Source organism: Anarrhichthys ocellatus, unplaced genomic scaffold (genome assembly GCF_004355925.1).
Source record: "Anarrhichthys ocellatus isolate YVR2014 unplaced genomic scaffold, GSC_Weel_1.0 scaffold154, whole genome shotgun sequence".
NCBI lineage: Eukaryota > Metazoa > Chordata > Actinopteri > Perciformes > Anarhichadidae > Anarrhichthys > Anarrhichthys ocellatus.
This window is the reverse complement of record NW_022280184.1, coordinates 341,477-367,950: the sequence shown is the minus strand read 5'-3', so window position 1 is coordinate 367,950 and position 26,474 is coordinate 341,477. Positions and strand designations below refer to the sequence as shown.

General features: G+C 39.7%; 2 protein-coding genes and 1 pseudogene across 2 annotated transcripts; all 3 read right to left on the bottom strand.

Moving 5' to 3' along the window:
* Positions 1-5,823: 5,823 nt before the first annotated feature.
* LOC116400198 (olfactory receptor 142-like) lies at positions 5,824-6,753 on the bottom strand. The gene has a single exon (XM_031877912.1). The coding sequence runs from the start codon at positions 6,751-6,753 to the stop codon at positions 5,824-5,826; it is 930 nt and encodes a 309-aa protein (XP_031733772.1).
* A 9,610-nt stretch (positions 6,754-16,363) lies between these two features.
* Positions 16,364-17,254, bottom strand: LOC116400199 (olfactory receptor 6N2-like). Its single transcript, XM_031877913.1, has one exon. It carries the CDS (start codon positions 17,252-17,254, stop codon positions 16,364-16,366), a length of 891 nt encoding a protein of 296 aa, XP_031733773.1.
* Positions 17,255-25,403: 8,149 nt separating this feature from the next.
* LOC116400195 (olfactory receptor 142-like) lies at positions 25,404-26,335 on the bottom strand (annotated as a pseudogene).
* Positions 26,336-26,474: the final 139 nt, after the last annotated feature.

Sequence of the window (26,474 nt, the reverse complement as noted above, 5' to 3'; positions counted from 1 at the left end):
GAGAGCAATCTCCGTACTCCCGCGCAGCGCGAAGGATCTTAATCCCTTGTTTTATTTCATTTTGTTTTGTTCCTTTCCCTTCTCTTTTACTAATCCCCACACATATATAGCTTTGAGCTAATGTAGCTACGTGCTAAACGACTACCGGCACGTATAGACGCCGGGTCTCCTGTTGGCTATCCGCCATTTTGAGTCTCGCGCATGAGAGACGTCACCACGTCCCAACTACGTCATACGTCGCTGAGCTGTTCCCTCGCTCCTCCCACTACGCACACATACAGTGGGTACGGAAAGTATTCAGACCCCTTTAAATTTTTCACTCTTTGTTTCATTGCAGCCATTTGCTAAAATCAAAAAAGTTCATTTTATTTCTCATTAATGTACACTCAGCACCCATCTTGACAGAAAAAAACAAATGTAGAAATTTTTGGAAATTTATTAAAAAAGAAAAACTGAAATATCACATGGTCATAAAAATAATCTATTGGGGCCATGCTTTAAACCCAACCGAAAGTGTGCCATTTTTCATTTTGTATACATTTCTTGTGTTTTTTTTGCCATTTCCAGGTGCTGTACTTTAACAAACTCCTCCTAGGGAAATAATCGGGTGAACTTCAAATTGTGTTAGTAGCCTACAATGTAAAGACCTTTGTGATGAAAACTTATCAACGGATTGTTGTTTCATGGAACGGTGTTGCTGTGGCGACTCATTCTTCACCATGAAAAACGAAGGTGTTTTTGTGGGGCAAAAAATCCTCAAAAAAGAAAACACACATTTAAAGTCTTAAATTTTGTTATCAAGTGGCAAGTCGGCTCGATAGTGCCCACTACCAATTTCATCGATGCAGCCCTCGCTGTACGTTTCACCTGGTCATACCAAATTTGGTAAGTACATGTATCACATGTACTTAAAAGAAAGTCACATGGGTCCATGCTCCAAGACCAACCTGAAGTCGGCCATTTTTAATTTTGTGTGAATTTCTCATGTTTCTTTTGTCATTTCCAGGCGCTGTACTTTAACAAACTCCTCCTGGGGAATTTATCTGATCAACTTCAAATTTGGCCAGTACAATCCAAAGACCTTGGTGATTAAAAGTTATCAAAAGCTTGAGGTTTCATGGAATGGCGTTTCACATGGTTCGCCATCAAGCTGTAGTAATTTAACTGTACTTTGTCAAAACTGTCCCAAACTGGACATGCTTGATAAAAGTCATGCTTTGAGGGCTTCTGCATGCCAATATTAACTTATAATCATAGCACCACCTACTGGCAACCATGGCCGTAAGCAGGATTCTATGAATACAGCGCTCCAAACACTTAATTTATTAAAGGGATTTGTGGGCAAGCCAGAACAAAAGACTTCTTTGATCTAAATATGTGCAAAATCAGATGTTTGGAGAGCAAAAACTGAATAACAATAGTTTTCAAATCGCGGTTGTACGTGGAGTTTTCATTAATAGTACTGTTGGGGATTCGACCCCTGAGAGACTGGGGTAAAGATGATTATTGACCACTACAGGGTTCCGGTCAGAGAACACGCAGACATCTGTTTGTTCCATACGTTACTGTATTCAGTCTGGCATACAGTGTTATAGTTTGGTGAAAGATTTTTACAGATGTTGAACGATGTTGAATGAGTTTCTGAAATATACACAGAAAACGAATTACATAACCGAAGTATTAGCAATAGTAAACCCTTAACTAAAGCAAATACACATACATTCACAGGAATACAGGCTCGCTAGCCAGGTTAGCCACTTAGCTCAACTTTGGACTATTATTTGAACGGCTAATTACATGACAAACACTTACTGACAGTAAATGCACTTAAGAACATAAGTAAAACTATAAACGGAACAGTTACGCCACATAGGCCCAAAGTTACAGTTCTATGACTTACATCATCAATGACTCGATCTGACTGTACTGTTGGTCCTACGTAGGATCTACGATTCACGTAGGATCTACGATTTATTCAGAAGTTCTCCTCCACACCAGCCCTCTCTTGCATCTCAGTCAATGAGCTTGTAGATAGCTTCAATTCTAAAGTTAAAAATGTTATTGATGCCATTGCACCCACTAAAGTGAAGGTTGTCTCGGGTAAGCAAAGATCTCCTTGGAGAAATGCTACGCTGGTCAGAATAGAGAAAAGAGAGTGTCGGAAAGCTGAACGCAGGTGGCGAAAAATAAATGTCGAAGTCTCTCTTTATAGAGACACTTCGCAATTATAAATTGGAACTTAGAAATGCAAGGCAGTCCTTCTTCTGTGACATCATAACCAAAAACAATAACAATACACGTGCCTTATTTGCTACCGTCGACAGGCTAACAAACCCTCCAGTGTTAGTAGCTGCTGAGCTCCAATCCACCTGGGCATGCAATCAATTTGCCTCCTTTTTTACTGAGAAAATTCAGAAAATTAGACAAGCAGTCAGTGCCTCCACACCAACCACAGGATATGTGTTGTCCCCATCTCTGAATAACATCCATTCAAATATGACACAATTTCATTCAATCGACCGTAGAAGCCTAGAAGACATTATATATTATCTGAAGTCATCCTCCTGCTGCTTGGATATTCTACCAACACGCTTTTTCAAAAATATTTCAAACTGCATGACCACTGATCTTTTACAAATCGTAAACACATCTCTTCTCTCAGGTGTCTTCCCACAAGCCCTAAAAACTGCAGTTATTAAACCACTCCTAAAGAAGGCTAATTTAGACTCCGCAATAATGAAAAATTATAGGCCAATATCAAACCTCCCATTTTTAAGTAAAATAATTGAAAAAGCGTTTTTTCAACAGCTGAACAACTTCTTGGCTGTAAATAACAGTTTTGATGTCTTCCAGTCAGGCTTTCGACAGCACCACAGTACTGAAACTGCTCTTGTTAAGGTTTTCAATGACATCCACTTAAACACAGACAATGGCAGAAGTTCAGTCTTAGTATCACTGGATCTCAGTGCTGCATTTGACACAGTCGACGATAACATACTACTAGAAAGACTAAAAATCTGGGTGGGACTCTCTGGCACAGCACTTAACTGGTTTGAATCCTACTTGAAGGACAGAGAATACTTTGTCTGTAGCTAATTACACATCAGAGCTGACTAAAATGACATGTGGTGTTCCACAGGGTTCAATACTGGGGCCTCTTCTGTTCAACATCTACATGCTTCCACTAGCTCAGATTATGGAAAACAACAACGTGTGTTATAATTATGCAGACGACACACACATCTACATAACTATATCACCAGGGGACTATAATCCCATACAAGGGCTGGATAAATGCATTGAACAAATCAACAACTGGATGTGCCAGAATGTTCTTCAATTAAACAAAGATAAAACAGAGGTAATTGTTTTTGGTACCAAGGACGAACGATTGAAAGTCAGCGCTCAGCTTCAATCACTGATGTTAAAAACCACAAACTAAGCAAATCTAGGTGTAGTTATGGATTCAGACCTCAACCTGAACAGCCATATCAAGACAATTACAAAATCAGCCTACTATCACCTGAAGAATATATCAAAGATTAGAGGACTTATGTCTCAACAGGATTTGGAAAAACTTGTCCATGCATTTATCTTCAGTAGACACGACTACTGTAACGGTGTGTTTACAGGTCTCTGTAAAAAGTCAATCAGAAAGGTGCAGCTGATTCAGAACGCTGCAGCTCGAGTCCTCACTAAGACCAAGAAAGTGGATCACATCACTCCAGTTCTGAGGTCTTTGCACTGGCCTCCTGTCCAACAAAGAATTGACTTTAAAATCCTGCTGTTGGTTTATAAAGCACTAAATGGTTTAGAGCCAAAATACATTTCTGATCTGCTGCTACCTTATGAACCATCCCGACCCCTTAGGTCGTCTGGGACTGGTCTACTTTCTGTTCCCAGAGTCAGAACTAAACATGGAGAAACAGCGTTCAGTTTTTCTGCTCCACATATCTGAAACAAAGTCCCAGAAAGCTGCAGGTCTGCTGAGACCCTCAGCTCCTTTAAATCAAGATTGAAGACTTTTCTGTTTGCTGCTGCCTTTAATTGAACCAGATTCAAGGATATTAATCAATTTCTGCTTTTTACTACTGTATTTTATTTCTTACACTGCTTTCTATTGTTTTTATGACTGTTTTTAATGTTTCAATGAATGTTCTTAATTGTTTTTAAATCTCCTTTACTTTTGCCTTATGTTTTGATGCTTTTAATGGTTTTATGTGAAGCACTTTGAATTAAATTGTTGTTGAAATGTGCTATACAAATAAACTTGCCTTGCCTTACGATTAGCGCAACCGGAAGCGGAAACAGTTCGCAACGTCAAAATACAGTTTCAGAATAAACAGTCGGTTTTGAGACCTGCATTTACATGACAGTCTGTTATGTGACAAACACTAAAGCACATTCACATACATTCTGTTTTTTGTTGATCTTTAAAGGCTTACATTTATGATTGTATTCAGAGCTCCACTCAAAACATTCAAGGCTTAAGACCTGGCAAAAAGACCTGGCTACATCACTGGTCCACGCAGGCAATAACGTCTAACTCGTGGAAGCAGTGTCTGATGGTCACACAAATGCATGGCCGCATCAACCAGAGTCCAGCCAGTACCCTCGATGTGCACAAAACAAAGGTGCAAGGGTCTGATCAATGCTGCTTAAAGCTTTAATTGTTATCTATATTTGACAAAGACAAAATTAACATGGCAGCAAGTGAATATGACAAACAAAAACGTATTTCAAACAGGTAAGACATATTTTGCCGATAAGCCTATGATTGATGCCTCCTAGGCCATCGCAGTAAGCCTAATTTTGGCAAACATTTTTCGACGAAAACAAATTCTATTATTGCATTTTTATGTGAAGGAAATGAAGAGAAAGGTGTCACTGTCAATGTTGTGATATCTGTATCGAGTTGTACACATGGCACAATTAAGTCACACAAACCTTCTGAGATTAATGAAAGTTGAATTTAACAAGGTCTCACTAACGCAAGCAAGGCGTGTAACAGAACCGTTTTTGAAAATGTCAAATGTACATGAAAAGATTTTTAAAGCATGTGGGAGTTATGGTAAATAATCTACATAAAATATATAATGTAATTATATGCTTGTATATATATTTTGTAAAGTAGACAATAAAATTAGTTGCTCCTTTTAATTAGCTGAAAATAAGTAATGCAAATTTATAATATCAACCTCAATTTCAACATGGAAAAATTACCGCCTTAAGTGAGTCAACAAAGCTTAAAAGGTGCAACGATATTAAGGCCAAATAGATTGATCTCCTGTACAAGGATCATAAGATATGCACACAAATAATATAAAAATATACATTGAACCATTAGGTAAAAGCAGATAATGTACTTTGCATGTTATTATGCAGCCCATGTAAGGTACAGGTTACTCCTCTGCCTTTGGCCTTCGTGTCATATACATTTGTTTTTGTTCCAGATAGCAAGTTCACCTGTGTCATGTTTCAAAGGCTGAATATTATGATCCAAGTTCACATTCTTTGTACTTTGGCATATCTGTCTTTTGCCCTTTGTGTATGAACAGTCTCAAAAGCAAAGCCACTGACAAAGCCACTGACAAGCTCTCAATGCAAAACAAAAGATATTGAAGCAAACAATTTCATTTACAAGGATCATCTGGGAGGTGCACACAAATAATCAAATCTGTAAACTAACCTAAAGCATTAGTGAAAGGCAGATTATGTAAATCTGGAAAAAGAAGTACGCCATATGCAAAGTTCATATTTCAAAGTACAAAAAATCATATACAATAATAATATGAGTGCATTATTACATGCCTTTGAGTTTCCTTATCTTTGAATTTTACAAGTAATACCTAGAATTCTGTTCCTAATTTTGGTCAATTTAAAACCATAAATAAGAGGATTCATAATGGGAGGTAAGATAAAAAGTTCTATTGCAATAACATTTTGAATGGTTGGCGGGAGATTTGGACCAAATCGCTCATTAAAGACATCAAACAGTATAGCCACAAGAAAAATGAGCAAGGAGGTTAAATGTGGCACACATGTCTGCATGAACTTGGCTCTGTTTTCTAAAGAATTTACACAAGTTTTGATGACATACACGTAGGACCAAACTATTAAAAAACCATGAAATATGTAAATGATTATTGTAATGTATGCAACTATGTTGTTAACAATAGTGTCAGCGGGGAAACAAGCAAGTTTAACGATAATCCAATTCATACAATAAAGTTTGGCAATATATGGGCTGCATAGCTTTAATCTAGATGTAAGAATAATATTCATCGCAGAAATGCAAAAAGGTGTTAACCAGGAGAAACATACTAACATTAAGATTCTTTGCTTCGACATGATAGAGTGGTACACCAGGGGTCGACATATAGCCACATATCTGTCATATGCCATGACTGCAAGAATAGACATATCACTGCAGACAAATGAGTGTATCACTAAAGCCTGAACAAGGCATCCAGTATAAGAGATCACATGAACGGGAGACAACAGATCCCACAGAATCCTGGGGTAGAAACCTGTTGTCCCATAAAGTCCATTCATGCAGAATGTGCACAATAGAATATACATTGGTTCATGCATGTTCTTATCCAAAATGATGGTGACAATAAGAGCAACATTTACCAGCACAATGAAACAGTAAGAAATTAAAATGAGAGAGAAGAGAGCAACTCTGTAGTTCATTGTTTCACTTAAACCTGAAAGAAAAAACAACCTTACATGAGAAAAATTATGCATCATGGTTAGAAAATTGCTTTTTGCCCTGTGTTGTGTACATCCATCATTAACGGAGTGTTTGCTCCCTCATCTTACTGTTAGTAATATCTCGTCTTTCTGCAGTCACACATGAGCTGGGAATTCAAACCAGCCAATCAACGTTTAGAAAAAGGTTTCTTCCTTGTTTCAGCGTGCGGCAACCTACTGTATGAGCAATGCATAAAATACATAAAACCTAAAGGAACATTGAAAATGGAATTAATTTTTGTCGTTGAAATAGTCAGAATTAATAAAGTTCATATGAAGTTCGGATGGCGGGTTCCGAAGATTGTAGCATTTATGTGAAAACAGCTATTTCGAACGGAAGTCAAGAGAAAGATCATACGCATATTTGCAATAGCTTTGACCATATATGTATCTCGTATGTAATCTATTGCAAGAGCGAGGCACTTGGACAGATATAGCGTCCTCCTTTTTGTGTAGCTTGCTGTTGTATCCAAACTAGGGTCCTGCATAGGCCAAAAAACGAGACAAGAATTTGGACTGTAGCCGCAACTTTCAGACCTGACCCGCCTAATACTGCAGAATTTGAGACCTGAACCCTGAGTCCGAGCCTATATTTTTGTTCCCTTTCACTCGATACAACAAATCAGTCTCTCCTCCTCAATTCATCTACAACTCACTCTGAAACCTGACTACAGCAGAACCCTTACTAGCGATTTAGGCTAACTATCCACAGTTCCTGCCATTGAGTTTAGCTAGTGGATATTTGTTTAGCTTTGTTATCAGATATGCTATTCCCTCACTTGAGCATTGGCCTTGCTAATGACGTGCTTGTTTAGCATGCTTAATTGCAAAGTGAAATGGTCCCAGTGAAGAAAAAAGGCTCTCCTAGTGGATCCCCTAGTTCTTGTCTTGGCATGCTTCATGCGAAAGCTTCACTTGCGAGACCGTAGGCGTGCGTGCACTGGTGCAGACTCCAAAAGACAACCCTGGAGTGATGCCTAAGGTGCTCACATTAACTTCTGGCAAAAGTCGTCACATTAACCTGAAAAGGTCAAGGCCCAGCAAGATATTTTTGCAAGATATAGTGTCACTAAATGTTAGAAATGTTGTGCCAGGTGAATACATCTGAAAACAGAGTTTACAAGGGGAAACAAATTATGTCAATTTCTTTGTAAATTTGTCAGTATTTTGAGGTCATCTTAAAACGTTCTTTGTCCATGGTGAAACTAAAAAAATAACAGTAAAACGGCTGACTTCATCAAGGGATTCATAATAGTTGAATAACTATTATCTTCACAGCTGGAAAAAAACGCATTATGGTTCACGCCTGGTCCGTTCATATGATTCTGTCTCTTGGACATGTTGAACAAAAACAATCACCGTACAGAGCATCAGCTCAAGGCAGATAATGAGAATATGCATAAGAGGTGACACATGAGGTGTAGAAGAGTCACCCTTATGCCGTGTTCACACCAAACGCGGCTTGAATTCATCGCGCCACATATTCGCGTCAATCGCGCCGCAGGTCTCGCCGGGGACCATTTGTGTACATTCGCGCAAATCGCGCTGGAGAGGGGGCGGGGCTTATCGCCCTGAAAGCCGTTCAACTGTCCGCCATTAACCATGGAAAAAATAACCTATATTTCTGCTTAGTACGTGTTGTGGAAGTCATAGATATCCCGGGAAACTAAACGCCGTCATGTCTGGGTTCATAATATTGTTCAGAGGAGCTCCGTGGATTTTATCGAGCTGTATTCACTGTGTCTAGCAAGCCACAGGTCGCTGTTTACTACAGCTGTGTGAACACAAAATAAACTGATTTGGCTGTGATTTAACGGCAACAAACCGACAAAAAGGGACTCCGAAATAACTACGTAATGATGCCGATTTGTACTTGTCTTCTCCGGCAGAAATGATGCCGATTTGTAGGCTATTTGTCTTCTCAATGGAGCGGTGCTAGGCTATGCTAACATTGTACAACAGCTCCACCAACACTCAGACTAACGTCATCTAGACGTAAATACGGCAGCGTCTATTCATTGTTTGTACCATATGGTTTACACACACATAGTTTGGTCCGGTCTCTATTGATATGAGGTATTGTAGAGCTCTGGGTGAACACAGACGGCTACAGTATTTATTTCCTGATTCAACAACGGCAGGAAGTCAGTGATGACAGGGGAAGCAACTCAACACTGATAGGCTATCGTGCCGGGGCGTAACGCGAATATTTCGCAGAAATTGAAAAATTTCAACTCACGCGTTTGGGGCGATTTGGCGATGGACGCGAATTCACAAATTCGCGCCGTGCCGGTCTCATCGCGTCTGTGCATAGACTTTGTATGTAATCTACTCGGGCGAATAATTCGCGCCGCGTTTGGTGTGAACGCAGCATTAAACTACTTTCTTAGTAGACAAGAAGAGATAACCAGCAAGTTATAGCCACAATCATGGCAGGCCCAGAGTACCCATAGTGTCAGCTTCCCATCAGCCGGGAGTTTCCGCTACTCAGCTGCAAGGCAGACCTCAAGCCTGTTGCTGTGTCAGAGGCTCCAGCCGACTAAACAAAGCTCGACAGCTGTTCCTGCTGGGCCGCAGCAAACTTCTGTACTTGTTCGGCTTTCCCCTGTTCCTACTGTGACGACCCTCTCACTCTGCTGGCTGTGTTCCTGCTCAGGGTTTCCTGGTGGGAGGAGTTACCTGCACCAGTCATCCAATGATCTGATTGGAGCCTCCAGGAAGGCAATAAAAGACAGCCTTCTGGGAGTCTATTGTCTCTCTCGCTCAGCAGGGCCTGCTGAACCAGCCTAATCAGTTGTGCAATCGGAAGTTGTGCAGCTAAATAAACTGTTTTTGTGTTAGATCTCTGTGTGGCCTCCCTTTTTGTTGCCGGCCTTGAGCCAGGTGGTAACAAATTAGTGAAAACATTCCTGTCATCCCACTAAGCCCTCTGGGGCAAATTGCACTTAGTGCAAACGCTTAACAAATGCTTCAGATTAGCTCGTCCGGGATGATTTGGAAAGGTTAGTACTGGAAAATTGTTAAATGTAACTTTGTTAAAGGGAGTTTTCCACACAGATTTTTTTGGTCAAATTGTGTTTTCTGACCTGCAGTTAGTAGTACAGGCTTGTGAGTCATTTGGAACCCTTTTCCTGATAGGCATAAGCAATGAGGGGCACTGGCCGTCTCTCATTGACCCTTTTCTTTTTTTTGTTTGTTGTTTTGGTGCAGTACGTGGTTAGAGCAATGGCTCGGGGGCACTTCCATGACTGTCTAGGTGATTTTCAACTTGCTGAAGGTTAACCGGGTTACTGGGTTTTGTGCTTAATTTATCCTGCCACTAACCTGCATGAAGACTAGGGATGAGTTACTCAGCTAGACCTGGTTAGGCAGTTAGTCAGAGGAATTGGGTTCCTTATTTAAAGCAGCCTGTCATCCGTTAGCTTTGGGTTGAAAAACTTTGTATTAATTGTAATTGTGGTTTGTTGGAAAAGTGCCTAAATGGGTTGCAGGTGAACTGATAAAATGGCTTCCATTGAAGACTTTGTTCAGTCTCCAAATGTTGATTTGTTAAATTCTTACACAAAGGATCAGCTCTTGACATTAGCGGACTATTACAATGTTGAACTTCCTAAAAAGTTGAATCAAGAAAAATTGTTGGCCACATTAAAGGATCACTTGTTGGAGGAAAAAGTGTTGCCTGTCATAGTGGGGATTGCAAAGGCACCTGTAGAAATTGATACATTTTCAGAGGTAGTTTCCCCCAGGGTGAGTGAGTCAGTCAAAGTTTCCAAAATGGCTCCTGTTTTGACTGGACTTGGAGTTGGTTTGACATTTGAGCAACAAAAACAACTTATCTTGCTACAAATGCAAGACGAACATAAAAATAATTTGGAGTTAGAAAAGTTAAGACAAGATGCACATCTTCGGGAGGCTGAACTAGCCCATGTTCAGGTAAGACAACAATTAGAGTTGGAGCGATATAAGCTGGAGCTTATGAGTGAAGGAAAGCTTCAGGCTGATCCACACAAGATAGGAGAGTCAGTACTACCTGTTCCTGTTTTTCCCTCATTTGATGTTGCTGTTAACCTACGGTTGGTTCCAAAGTTTAATGAAAGGGACCCTGACATTTTCGAAAATGTCAGGGTCGAAATTGGTCGGATGCTGAGCGTACTCTTTTGCTTCAGTGTGTGCTCACTGGCAAGGCCCAGGAGGCTTTTTTAGCCTTGAGTGTTACTGATAGTGGTTGCTACCAGTCGCTGGTGTGCTGCTTCACAGGTAAATGCTATGGAGGACCTTGAAGAATTAATCTTGCTGGAACAGTTCAAGTCTGACCGTGTTGTTACCTACATTCAGGAAAGGAAAATAAGCAAGGTTACAGATGCTACTAGATTGGCAGATGAGTTTGTCCTGACTGATAAAGGATATTTCGGTGAGAACCGTGGTCGTGGAGATTTAGGCTTCCGAGAGAGTAATGTGGGAGAAAACTCCAGTAAGTTTTGGTCAGAAGGGACCAGTTCAGTTAAAGCAGACCGGGTTTTACGGGGAAGGATGGACCCCAATCGTGTCTGTAATTATTGTTTTGGCAAGGGTCACTGGTGAAATGAGTGTCCAATGTTAAAAGAAAAATTAAAGCCTGGGTTTTTACCAGCAAAACCATCTGGGGCTGCTGTGTCTTTCAATGCTGAAGAAAGAGACCGTGTCATTGCTGCCGTGCAGGCACACACAAAACCTTCTTCGTCAGAGTCAGTGACTGAGGTTACAGTTTTGGATCAAGAACAGGAGAGAGGAGGAGAGCAGGAGATTGACCCTGGTTATGCTGCATTTGTGTCCGATGGTTATGTTTCACTGGTAGGAAGTGAGATAAAAGTACCTGTAAAAATATTAAGAGATTCAGGGGCTCTGGAATCATTTGTTTCAGGAGAGAAATTCAACGCAGATTCCAAAATAGATGCTGGTTCCAGTGTTGTGGTCCGAGGGATGGGTTTGACAGTCTTTTCTGCGCCACACCATAATTTGACGCTAGTATCAAATCTGGTCCAAGGTGATGTGATCATGGGAGTGCGCCCTTCGTTGCCTATGGGGGGAGTACAGGTCATCTTAGGAAATGACCTGGCTGGCAATCGGGTGTGGCCTGAGGTGTCAGTGGATACTCTATCCTCCCAGGTAGAAGAGCCGGAGTCCTCCAAAACACCTTCTGCTATACATCCGACCTGTACAGTGACACGTGCTATGAGCCGAGCCAGTGGTGATTCCAGTTCTGAACGCTCAGAGAAGAAAAGAATGTCTGTTTCCTGTGCCTGCTTTCCCCTTGCCTGTGTCTTGCAGTGACCTTCTGAAAGAGCAAAAACGTGACCCCACACTTCAGGCTCTGTACAACCGAGTTCTCCAGGATGATGAGGTGGAGAGTTCAGCCCATGGTTATTTTCTCCAAGATGGCCTGTTGGTGAGAAAATGGGTTCCTCAGGGAGAGGGTTTTATGATGGAAGAAACTTTGCAAATTGTTTTGCCCTCTAGTGTAAGACTTGCTGTACTTCAGACTGCTGATGATGGAGTTGCAGGTAATTTAGCGTAAGAAAAACCTATGATAGAGTTAGGCGACACTTTTACTGGCCTCTGTTGAAAAGAGACATTTATGCTTTCATTAAAACTTGCCATGTATGTCAGTTGACTGGAAAACCAAATAAAACAATAAAGCCTGCTCCTTTGTATCCTATTCCAGTTGCTGAGCAACCATTTGAGCATCTGATCATTGACTGTGTTGGTCCTTTGCCACGCTCAAAAGCTGGTAGTAACTTTGTGTTCACAGTGATGTCAGGCTACACGCTATCCAGCTGCATATCCTCTCAGAAACATTACCACGAAGTCTGTTGTAAAGGCGCTGATACAGTTTATGTCTATTTTTGACATCTCAAAAATAATTCAATCTGATCAGGGGAACTTCAGTTCAAAGTTGTTTGCAGAAGTGTTGAACCAGTTAAATGTTAAACATTCTCAGTCCAGCGCATACCATGCCCAGAGCCAGGGGGCTCTAGAAAGGTTTCACCAAACGATGAAGGAGGAGTTACCTTGGCTGATGTTAGCAGCCAGGGAGGTGTCTCAAGAGAGCTTGGGTTTTAGTCCCAATGACTTGGTCTTTGGTCACACAGTGCGAGGCCCTTTAGCGTCCCTACACAGGGACTGGGAAGCTGGGGAGGCTCCAAAAAACGTAATAGATCATGTAAATGGTTTTAAACAGCGGCTGTACCAGGCAAATAAAATGGCGAAAGAAAACCTACAGGCAGTTCAAAATAAAATGAAGAGTCCGTATGATCGACGTGCAGAATGCTGTGAATTTAGTTCTGGTGATCAAGTTCTGGCACTTTTGCATTTAGTTGGCTCTCCTTTCCAGGCTAAGTTCTCTGGTCCCTATACAGTGACCCGAAAAGTGTCTGACCTAAATTATTTAATCGCGACCCCTAATCGAAAGAAGTCGGTGCAGCTCTGCCACATTAATTTTTTAAAACCCTACTTTGCCCGCTCCCTTGTGCCAGGTCCTGGGTCGGGGTTTGCCTCTACTGCTGCAGTGGTTCCGGTTGGTCATTCACCTCCACCTTTTCATCCGACCGAGGAATATGAGGAAGAGTGTTATACACCAGATGATGTCATTTTGAAAGGACATCTTAAAAACTCTGAGTTACTTGCCAATCTGGATGTAATGTTGAAACATTTACCTGAACCAAAGCAAACAGAGTTGGTAGATCTTATTAAGACCTTCTGGTGACGACCGAGCCCCATTTGGGGTTCGAGCGAGACCGTTTAGCGTGTCGTAGAATGCACTTTTCATAAACAAATATAATGAATGCTCCACACATTATATACCGAATTAACGAAAAAAGTCTGGGCAAAATCATCCTACCAGCCATTTTACACACTGCAAACACAATTATACACAAACTAATATATCTAGAAGATTTACCACAATATCACGTATTTTTCGCCATAAATTGGCGACCTATGCACTCCGTTTGCATCTCCCATCACAAAGCTGGCAGCTATCATGGCAGATGGATACATGAAAAAGGACGAGGATTCGATCGCCAGTCGAATCACACCTTCCTCGTTCCTCTCCGTCAAACCATTCAAAAGTTACATACGTATATAAAGCCAACGAACAACAAGCCACTCCACAGTAAAAAAATTGAAACACATCGTACCTTTTGGTGATTTTCATGACGAAAAACGCAGGTAATGCATTGAAATCCGTGTCAGCGGTATAGTCCGTGCCCTGCACTCTCTGTCTGTAAGAAAATGGAGGTTCTGGGAGGTTCTATGACGAAATGGTCAGCATTTCCCTGCTGGACCAATGACTTTATGCATGGAGGTTGTGCCGCGTAAATCGAGATTTTTAGTGGCTAAAAGTCTCTCAAGCTACTAAATAACCCGCCTACCGCTTTCATGAGTCTCTTCCGCATTGAACAAGGTGTCACATGATGAAATCCGCCAATCACAGGCCTTACAAAGGCTTACAGAGACACAGACAGAGAGGAGAAAATTCCATGGAGGAAAGATATGGGAGCTCAAAATGGTTCAAAATGATGCCAAACTGCTTTATTAGGATGTATTGAACACTCTTAGTGATAAAAAGTGAATATATAGTTAATATAGTTATATAGTATATAAAATTAGAATAGAGCAGCACAACAAGCTGGTTCCAAAAATGAGAATTTGGCTTGACTGTCCGTACTCAGACCTCATTTATGCTGGCCTGCTTCACTCAATATAAGTAAAATTTGTTTGTGGAGACTGTAAACATGTTGTGCTATGACTGTGGTGTATTTTTAGGCTTGGATCTGCATTATTTCAAATAAATATTTTCAATACAAATGCTTTTTTTCAGGTGAACCTGAAACTTTTCAATTTCAGCTGTGTTTCATCTTCATTCACTATTAACCAGTAACATATTTACACATCTGAACAAGTGTATCACAAGTTTTACCTGTATTATACCATCAAAATTATTAAAATAGACCTTGTAGTTAGAGATCTGCACTCTCTTTAGTATGGGTATGCAATTTTCCAGCAGAGGCCTAAAAATAGGGCGAGGGTTTCATATAGCTTTTTTGTCATTTGGAAAGGTATACCTCAGATGAAATGATGCCCTTGTTGACAGTGAAACTCTATACTTTATAAACCAGGGGTCTTCAACGTTTTTCAGGCCAAGGACCCCCAAACTGATAGAGAGATGGAGCAGGGAAGCTATTCAAATTGATGTTTTAAACATAAATGTGGAAACGAAATGAGTTCAACAGCCCTCATCAGATACACTGAACAGCTGTTTGCGTGCTTTGGGGATGGTGTGGCTAGTAAAGGCCCCATCCATGAAATGCCTGGTGGGATGTTATTGTGAGTACTTCTCCCAAACTAATAGGTAGACTGGAAGAGACCCTTCTACTGTTAACCTCTCTCACTACACGCAGCGTGGCATTGTCAAGGACATATGTAAGGCAGCGTTGTGGTTCACACCTTGTCCGTTCATATGATTCTGTCTCTTGGACATGTTGAACAAAAACAATCACCATACAGAGAATCAGCTGAATGCAGACAATGTGAATATCATATGAGGTGACACATGAGGTGTAGAAGAGTCACCCTTAAACAACTTCCTTTGTGGACAAGAAGAGATAACCAACAAGTTACAGCCACAATCATGGCAGGCAGAAGCAAAATTATTCACATCTTAGTCATGATTTGCTCTAGTAGTTCAACAGATAATTAGGCTCCTCAAGACTGATATAGTTACGTGTTATATTAAAAAAAAAAAGTTCATTCAATAACATTCCCTGTTAATCTGGGTCTTAGTTAGACCGGTTCAGTGCTCATTTGTTGTTTAAAAGTTCTGACAAACTTTTTTGAAACAGCTATTTCGATTGGTAGTCAAGAGATAGAACACAGTTATTTACACGTTCTTTTGTTCCCCTATCCCTATAAAGTATTACTTGCATGCAAAGTGGCACAGTCTACTCATTCAAAACTTATGGGAAAAAATATATCGAGATTGTGTGTTTAATATTTAAAACATTTTTAAAATAGCTTCTGAAATAATTTATGATAACATACAATAAATGCAATATAACCATTAACTACTAAAACCTTAAAAAACTCCAAAACTCTCAAGGCTCATTATTTTTTACTGTTATTTCATCCTGTATCTATTCATAATAAGTGGCTTTATTTCCGGTCACCTTTTATGTAATGTAGATCATGTTTCTTTTTTTTTAAATGTCCATTTTCCAAAGTTCACAATGCCATTTTTCCTGGTGACACTATTATGTCATACAATAAGACCACTTTTCAAACTCTTTTTCTGTCAATCAAGAGTGCCAGAAAGAATATTTACGTATATTTGATTTAATTACAACACTGAATACAACATAACATAAAACATTATAAACAGATCTCTACACATTGATTTAAAACAAAGTAATTTACGATGAAACACATCATTGTTGCAGCAGATTTGAAATTGATGATGAAAAACCTCAGTATAGATCAGACCACTTACTTATTGAAACGGCACACACTACTCCTATTTTTTGTGGTTTGTTCTCTCAGGTTCTGAGCATGACAACATATTTAACAAACATTTTCAAATTTTTGGTAGCTTCAGGCCATACACAAGAGGATTCACAATGGGAGGAATCACAACGAACTCGAGTGATAGAATTATTGCTAGAAATGGATTCAGCGCTTCAAGATCAATTCTGCTGAGAGCAACATCACAAAACACAGTAACGGAGTAATTGACGAATGTAACAATGTGCGGCAGACAGTTTTGTATGACTTTGCTCTTGAACTCTGAAGAGCGTTTCCTACAAGTGAGAATTATTCGTATATATGTATACATGACAAAAGCCAGGGGAAGAAAGACGGTGCTTGTGGACACAAGCATGCCGACAAGGTTATTAATCACAGTACTGGCGCATGACAATTTTACAACAGGCCAGTTGGCACAGAAAACCTTCGGTATCTTATTACCAGACAATGGAAGTCTGGAGGCTAGATAAACACAGGCTGCAATAGAAAAGCCTGGATAAATCCATGCAAAGGCAACCAACTTGGAGACCATCTTGGATGTTATTTTGTTGTGGTAATTTAAAGGTTGACATATAGCAACGTAACGATCATAGGCCATGATGCCCAACAGCGTGAGCTCGTAAGATGCATAGGTGTAAATGACATAGATCTGAGCGAAACAAGCTGTGCGTGGGATCAAATGAGTATCAGACAGAAGGTCTCTCAGAAATCTGAAGAAGAAGCCAGCAGAGCCGTACAGAGAGTTAATAGAAAGACACATGATAAAAATATACATGGGCTCATGTAAAGTTTTCTCTCGTGATATCAACACTATTATGACAAGATTAGCTAAGATAATAAAAGCGTACAACAGGAGACACAGCACAAATGCCAGGTAGCGGTAGTTGCCTAGGTTTACAAACATGGTGAGGTTAAAATACGGAGGAAAAGTACTGTTTTCCATTCAGCCCATAGACAGTAGCAGAGATCGTGTGATTAATAAAGAATTCTACAGCTGGATCCTGTCGACAATGCAGCTGAAACTCCTTGTTACCTGACACTGACACCTGACACTGACACTGACACCTATTTGGAAAGCACTGAATCAAACCAGATAACAGAGTTAAAAATAACAAGAAACATGTAGTCACAATCAATAACAAGCAAATAAGTAAGTACGTTAAATCAGAATGGCTAGAGTCACAGTTATATGTACTGTATAAATCCAACTCTGAAGCAAATCACCAACTCCTAAATGTTGTTCATGCTGACTGTGTGTCCTCTGTGTGGCACGGCAGGTAAACCCGCTGTGGCTTCACAGGAGCCGCTGAGAGCCTGTATATCTTGTAACGGAATATGTCACTGCAGTCATCACTCAATGGGGAATCTATGTTGATGTGTATGCAAAACACATCAACCATTATTATTATTATTGATACTCACTTCGTAATGGCATGGGGATTAGATGGGGAAGATATAAAAACGTTTGCTGATCCTCATAAAGATTGCTTAGTAGATGAATAACTCTTAGCGTACATACATTTCCCCAAAAAATGATTAATGACAATATCTGGCCATTGTTGATATACATACTCACTGACTCCCACTGAGTTCTGCAGGTTAAGATTTAAAAGAAGAATAATCAATTGCATCAGCTACAATTTTTAGTTTTATGAAAAACACAGAACATTCCACTTCAAAGGCCAAATTCTGGATTAAAACTATAAATTCCAAGTGTGGTATAAGGTGGCGTAAGGTATATAACTGCACACTATCATCACAGGCCTTAGTGAACGCTTGAAACCAGTTATGAAACACATAAACACATCATCTGTAATTGTTGCCGTTATATAGTTTCTTTCTAAATCATTTTTATAACTCATTCACTTGAGAATGAATTTCAGTTCCACTTGTTATTTACACATTATTACATTTAGTACAAAATGAATAGTTGCTATTATTAAAGACTCTCAATGGGTGATGTCATAACGACAGTGGCGGGCCATGCACTTTATACCTGGGCCTTCACTGCTGTCCTGCAGCTGAAACACAGGTACGGTTATTATTTGTTTCGTGTAAAAATGAAGCCAACACCTATAAATACATTAACTGCCGAGAATACGCAGAGACTGCGTCTCCTCTCTGCTCTGACTGCAGCTGGGACTGCTGCGTGAGGCTTCTGTGAGAGTTACCGCCTGTTTGTGCTTTTGGTGCGGGGCGGAGGGGCTCACGGCAGCACCCGCTTCTCGTTAACGACAGTCAAAACACCAGCAAAGTCTCTAACAACACCAGAAAAAGTCGCTAGATTTGTCGCTAGTAGCTTTTGACAAAAAAAACTCGCCATGAGGGTTTGAAAAGTCGCCAGATTTAGCGAGAAAGTCGGCAAGTTGGCAACACCGGCAACGGTAAATATGTCCCTAGAGCAACATTGGACGTAACAATGGTTCCTATCACATATTAAACCAAACAAAAATCTTCATAAAAACAAGTTGTACAAATAATAATATACCAACAAGCAAATTAAAGCTACTGCAGATGTAATAACAAACGCATTTAACTTACCACAGTTAATAAAGAGTTTAATCTCACGGTTGTTCAGTACATCCGTGCGTTTTAGTTCCAGTAAGAAGTCCTTCTCGATTCATGGACGCCAGTGAAGACAGTCGAGCCTTCCCAGTTGTATTTCTTGAATAGGTTTTAATACGTTTGAGGGCTGAAAATGTCCGCTCGAGAGAGGCAGCAGATTATGGGATTGTCACCGCCCAACATGTCAGGCTAGCCCACTGACCAATCACGTATGGCTAGGCCAGCTAGCAGGCTCTGGCACTTCAAAGAATACGCCCAACATGTCAAACTAAAGATCTGATTGGTTGAACACTATGACAATCAACAATATCGTCCCCATTCACTGAAACTGCAAAGGGATTCACTTGTGAGTCTGCAGGCCTCGGGCCTCTCTTCTTACCTAGAGTCACAGGGGTGAAATCTGATTGGATAAAAGCTCTACTTAAAACAAGCTGCACTGGAAGCAGAGCAACGGAGGAAGACAGTTGCTGTGCAATGAGAAAATGTAGCTCAAGTGCAAGTTCAGTCAGGAAGACACTCACTCGTAATCTCTGTCTCTCCTCTCCTTGTAATTACTCTATCAGCTGATTGGGGGTGTGCACTTTTAAGTAACCAACCAGATTCGGCACACAGTTTCCTTAAGCCAATCAGATCGTTGCTGTCAAACTTTAAAGTTTTCTCCTCTCTGCTACTGTCAGTTGTCATTTCAGCATTAAGCAGATGCGACCCTCCTCCACCCAAGTCACCTCCAGTCAGTATCACAGCCATGCTCCTGATTCATCATCAGATGGCAGCAACTCCTTTCACCACCACCACCAGTGTCTGGACTCTAGGAGGGATTAGGCCTATTGGACCTCAGTATCCCTACCCTCGGTGATAGAACTTCAGGATGGAGTCCAATCGCCGAAGACTTTGCACTTTTCATATTTGTTGCAGGTTCAAATAAATCATTGTTCAATTACAAAACAAGTCTCTCCTGATTGAAATAAGATAATGGGAAAACTATTGTTCTAAATTATAATACATGTAGTGTATTTAAGAAAAATTATTATATTATAAAATAGCTATAATGTTGTGATTCTGTTTAGGCCAGCAAAGAAGGCTTTGCGGGCCCTGACGGCCCACCACTGCATAACGACTATGTCCACTTCTTACATACAGTCTATGTTCATAACGGACCTTCATTAGGTTATAAAGACACCAGAAGACGTCCCATGTCGTAATGACATTCCCACCAGCTTTAGCTTTAATTTGTGCTGATAACATGATGAACATGGTCAACGTTATACCTGCTTAACATCAGCATGTTAGCATTGTCATTGTGAGCATATTAGCTCGGTGATGTTAGTATTTAGCTCAAACCATCGCTTTGTCCATGAAGTGCAGCCTCAGAAAGCTGCTAGCATGGCTGTAGTAGAGGCTGTACTGTATTTTTATTCTTTCGTTTCACTCACTTTTCATGACTACATGCACTTCATTAAAGATTTGAGGCCATACAATTATATCCTGACTCACATATTCATGAAGGGAGTTTAGTTTGCTGTCTACCTGATGCTACAACCAACACAGTCTCACTTCCAACTCGACAAATACCGACGCTTGGTCAGTGGCCCTGAGCGCCAGACTGTGACACTTTAGGTCACCCTCTAGCGTCAGTTTTGGACGTGGCAATGACGGTGTGTCAGTTTTCACTTGTTACATGCAGTGTCAAAATAATAGTTTTGGACAACAGTATATCAAACCTTACTAACACAGACAACAGGCTACTTGCTATCAGGATCGATTCACTTGTTTTAATGGACGTTTTTGACAGTAAGAACAATATCACACCCATTTTATCTTTTTTTAAGATTTTTCTTTAGTAAAGCAAATGAGGAAACAAATGCACAAGTCCAGTTGGTTGTGCATTAATCTCTGATACTTAGAGGCTTTAAACACAGATAAACAAATACTGATAAAAATGTCTCATTGAGCCAAACTAGCTCTGAGGTTTTCAGCATAGTACTTTTGAACTTTATGATTTATAGTAATGTGCAAGGATTGTATTTTGAAAGATTCATCTCTAGAAATGATTATCAAATAATTGCTTAGACCTGTAAACAAACAAGTATCCAACAATAACTTCTGTACACCGATGTGTACCAATCTGATTTACTAAGGATCAGAAGAAAACTAATAATTATGGAACACGTGATGTAATCTTTTGATTATGTTTTGTATAATACAGTAGAACTGGTCACAGACATTCACACACATAGGTCATGAGGGATGAAAGGTTTGTGTACTTTTATTGGTCCCTCAGGCATCCTTGATGCCCACCACTGCCTTGACATTCCTAGTGTATCTTCACCAGGTATGGAAACAGTGCTTGAGGGATAGTTACGCTGTTTACTGGCTTCAGTGACAGAAAATCTGAAAGGACGTTAGATGTGATGAATAATGGGATTCCCTCAATGCCTCTGATGCAATGTTTGATGATGTCAACACTAATGAGAGCCCATGGGATGGTACACTGTATGCTTTATTTTTCAAAGGTTATTAATGTAGAGTAACTAAGTTGGAAATGGTCAACAGACCATTATCTCCATTATCCCTGGAGAGCAATTAAAACATGCCTGGCTACCCTGGAGTGCCACCCTGGTAACCAAACCAAAACAAATGTGTTTTTCAGTTTGGCAAATGGTCAAAAGAACGAACAAGCAAACACACTAGTTGGAAAAACCGTGTGACCTTTTGACTGTGATGACCAGCCTGATCACAAAGAAGTACGTGAAATGACCACGATCTCTTAACAGCACGTTACGTGGTGGTGGCAAATGATGAAAGCAATGAAAGTCGATTAGGATTCTTTTTTCGTGGTGGACACACAAATGAAATGCATCCACGTGAATGTACCAGGCTCAGAGCTAGTGACTTAATATACACAGTAAGAAAGACTATGTCAGATGGGAGAGGAGGCACAGGACATTCAACCGGGAGGCCGGTGTCCAAGACCAGTGTTCTCAAAGTGTTGTTGAGTTATTGTGAAGTGACGTTCACGATGTGTTGACATATTTTACTTTGTTTACATAGCTATTTCACTACTATTACTATTGATAGTGTAATTCAGTTTGTAACTGCATTTGCTTTTGTTAGTATATTAAATTCCTTTTGATTTAAACTTCAACCAGCTGATTCGGCCCTGCTTGCTGATGGAAGAAAGAGAGTGGGGGCGGGGGGGGCTGCCTCTTATCCTCTGCGTGCTTCTTCTTCTCTGAAACAAGGAGGGGGGCTTTTTCCTTTGCCTTTTGTATGAGAAATTTTGAACATAACACTATGTAACGGTAAATTATGACAGAAGTCACACTTTTTATGGTACTTTCATTCAATGTACTTTGTACTAAAAGTGACATGTGATCCAAGAGGTCGTCAATCCAGCAGCAGTGAGACTCAAGCTGCCGTGGTCCAAGTTCAAGCCGGTTCAAGAAAGCCCACTGGTTCCGTCTACTCCGCCTCCACTACCACCACGGTTCAATGATGGATATCCTGCCAACATGGTTTGCTGCCTGCTACGTTCCCACCGCCATAGAAGAGGTCTGCAATACTTAGTTGACTGCGAAGGGTACGGTCCAGAAGAGAGGTCCTGGGTTTCGGCTAGACACATCCTGGACGCCCGACTCATCAGGGAGTTCCACTGCCGCCATTCTGACCAGCCATCCAAGACCTCCACATCCAGTGGGGCTCCATCTTGGAGACTCTTTCCCCTCTTTCCTCTGCGGCTTCGGACGACGAAGACAGCGAGGAAGCGAAGGATGACACCCCATGATGCTGAGGAGGATGCTAAGATGGACAACTCCGACGAGTATGCTGAGTTTGGCATTAAAAATCATTACCTACTCTTCCTGGTCTCCTGTGTGCTTCAATTGGGTAGTACTAACGGTTCAACGTATTTCAAACAGGTAATACATATTTTGCCTATAAGCCTATAAATGAATGCCTCCTAGGCCATTGCCTAAGCCTAATTATGGTAAGCATTTGGTTACTGTGAGACTACTGTACACAATATTTTTTGCATCATTGTGTCATAAATTCTTCGTGTATATAGCGGACTACACAGTGGACCTCAACCAATCCAAGCTTTCAGTCTTAAAAACTTGCACAGGTGACTGAAAAGGAAGTGCTAGGGACAGACTTCTCACTTCCACCTGACAGCTCAGCAACATCAAATGCACCAGTTAAAAAACTGGGCTGAATTTCACCACAGAGGGGGATGAAGACACCGTATCAGCTGATTCAGAGAGTGTTAGATATCATGTGTTGTAACTGCTGATATTGTGCAATATTAAACCTTGTGACTTATTTGATTATATCCTTGTCCACCAACATTGCCGGCCATTACCACGAGGAAAAAGGGTCGTTCCCCTCCAAATTACAATTTACTTTTCTTCAACTCTGCTGAACATAAGAGACCAAACTACAAATACTGAACTGGAAAACTACTTAAGGTTGGGTGGTTAGCAAAAGAAGGATATATTAACTTTTTGACAAAAATATTTCTATATTTATATTATTGCATTTTTATGTAAAAGAAATAAAGAGAAAGGTGTCACTGTCAATGTTGTGAAAACATTATCGAGTTGGATATGTGCCACAATTATGTCACACAATCCTTCTGAATTCACTGAAAGTTGAATTGAACAAGGTCTCACTAACACAAGCAAGGCGTGTAACAGAGCCGTTTTGAAATGTAAAATATACATTAAAAGATTTTAAAGCATGGGAGTTATGGTAAATAATCTAGATCAAATATACAATATAATTATTTGCATCTATTTGTGTTTTGTAAAGTAGGCAATACAATGTGTTGCTTATTTTAATTGTGCTGAAAATAAGTAATGCAAATTTAAAATATCAACATCAATTTCAATATTGAAAAATGACCGCCTTAAGTGAGTCAACAAAGTTTTACAAAGAAAAGGCAGCTTAGATTTGAAAGGTAGAATGCTCTTTCTTCTATTCTTCTATTTTGCTGCTCACTAGGACATGAGTTTCACTGATGAAATGATACACTGAAGAACTTTCAAACAGGCAAGTAAACGTCCAAAATGCATTTAATGAAAAGTGCAAAGATATTAAGGGCAAACAGATTGATCTCCTGTACAAGGATCATAAGATATGGACACAATAAATACAAAAACATACATTTAACCATTAGCTAAAAGCAGATAATGTACTGTGCATGTTATCATGCAGCCCAAGTAAGGTACAGGTTACTCCTTTGCTTTGGGCCTTCATGTCATATAAATCTTTTTTTGTTGCAGATAGCAAGTTCACCTGTGTCATGTTTCAAAGGCTGAATATTATGATCTATTTTTTTACATCCTTTCTACTTTGGCATATCTGTCTTCTGACCTTTGTGCATCTACAGTCTCAAAAGCAAAGCCACTGACAAGTGTGCTAAAAATATAATGACACGTTTCAGGTTTTATATTTACATTCATTTAACTTCTAACTACAATGAGGCAGACAAGTGAACATCCGAAAAGCTTTCAATGCAAAACAAAAGATATTTAAGCAAACAATTTTATTTACAAGGATGATCTGGGATATGCACACAAATAATCAAATCTGTAAATGTACCTAGACCATTAGCGAAAGGCAGATCATGTATATATGGAAAAAGAAATATGTCACATACAAAGTTCATATTTTAAAGTTCAAGAATTCATATACAAAAAAACGTATGTGTGCATTATTACATGCCTTTGAGTTTCCTTATCACAGAAGACAAATGCATTCAATTTTAAAAGTAATACAACCCAGAATTCTGTTCCTAATTTTGGTCAATTTAAAAACATAAACGAGAGGATTCATGATGGGAAGTATAATAAGAAGTTCTGTTGCAAAAACTTTTGGAATGTTTGGAGGGAGATTTAAACCAAATCTGATATTACAGACATCCAAAAGTATATTTATAAGGAAATGACCAAGGAGGTTGTGGCACACATGTTTACATTACTTTGCCCTGTTTTCTAAAGTCTCAAGTTCTTTCTTCTTCTCAGCTGAAACATGGAGTTAACTTTCAAAATTGAGAGAACAAATGTACATTGCATACCTCATTTTATTATGCAGTCAAAAAAATGTTACTCCTCTGCCTATGGCCTTGTTACCATACTATTTCTTTCTTTTGAAGCAAGTTCAGCTGTATCGTGTTTAAAAGGCTGAATACATGTACAGTGTCAAAAGCAAAGCCACTGACAAGTGTGTTAAAAATGTAAGAACAAGTTTCAGGTTTCATATTTCATAATATATCCTAACTGCAAAAAATAAAATACATTTAAATAAATGTGCAGGGATATTTAGTGCAAACAATTACATTTACAAAGAGCATTTGAGATGAATACACAAATAATAACTTACTTGATAACTTACTTAACTTACTTAGAACAATTTGCGAAAAGCAGATCATGTAAATATGCCAAAAAATGCCATATGCAAAGTGCATATTTTAGAATAATATGATGGCATTATTATAGACCTTTGAGTTTTCTTGTTGAGTAAGACAAAATTTATTTAATTTTAAAAGTAATTCCACCCAGAATTCTGTTCCGAATTTTGGTCAATTTAAAACCATAAATGAGAGGATTCACAACGGGAGGTATGATGAGAAATTCTATTGCCACAAAATGTTGAAGTGTTTGATGCAAATTGTTTGAACCAAATCTCATATTCATTACATCAAACAGTATAGTCACAAGAAAAATGAACAAGGAGGCTAAATGTGGCACACATGTCTGCATGAACTTGGCTCTGTTTTCTAAAGAATTCACACAAGTTTTGATGACATACACATAGGACCAAAATATGAAAAAACCATGAAGTACGTAAATGATTATTGTAATGTATGCAACTATGTTATTTACAAAAGTGTCAGCTGGGAAACAAGCAAGTTTCACAATAACCCAATTCACACAAAAAAGTCTGTCAATATATGGGCTGCATAGCTTTAATCTAGATGTGAGGATAATATTTGTGCCTATAATGCAAAAAGGCGTTAACCAGGAGAAACACACTAACAGTAAGAGTCTTGACTTTGACATGATAGAGTGGTACACCAGGGGTCGACATATAGCCACATATCTGTCATAAGCCATAACTGCAAGAATATACAGATCACTGCAGGCACTGAGTACATCACTAAAGCCTGAACAAGGCATCCAGAATAAGAGATCACATGAACGGGAGACAGCAGATCCCACAGAATCTTGGGGTAGAAACCTGTTGTTCCATAAAGTCCATTCATGCAGAAAGTGCACAATAGAATATACATTGGTTCATGCATGGTCTTATCCAAGATAATGGTCACAATAAGAGCAACATTTACCAGCACAATGAAACAGTAACACAGTAAAGTGAGAGAGAAGAGAGCAACTCTGTAGTTCATTGTTTCACTTAAACCTGAAAGAAAAAACAACTTTACATGAGAAACATTATGCATCATGGTTAGAAAATTGCTTTTTGCGCTGTGTTATGTACATTCATCCTTAACAGAGTGTTTGCTCCCTCATCTTACTGTTAGTAATATCTTGTCTTACTGCAGTCACACATGAGCTGGGAATTCAAACCAGCCAATCAATGTT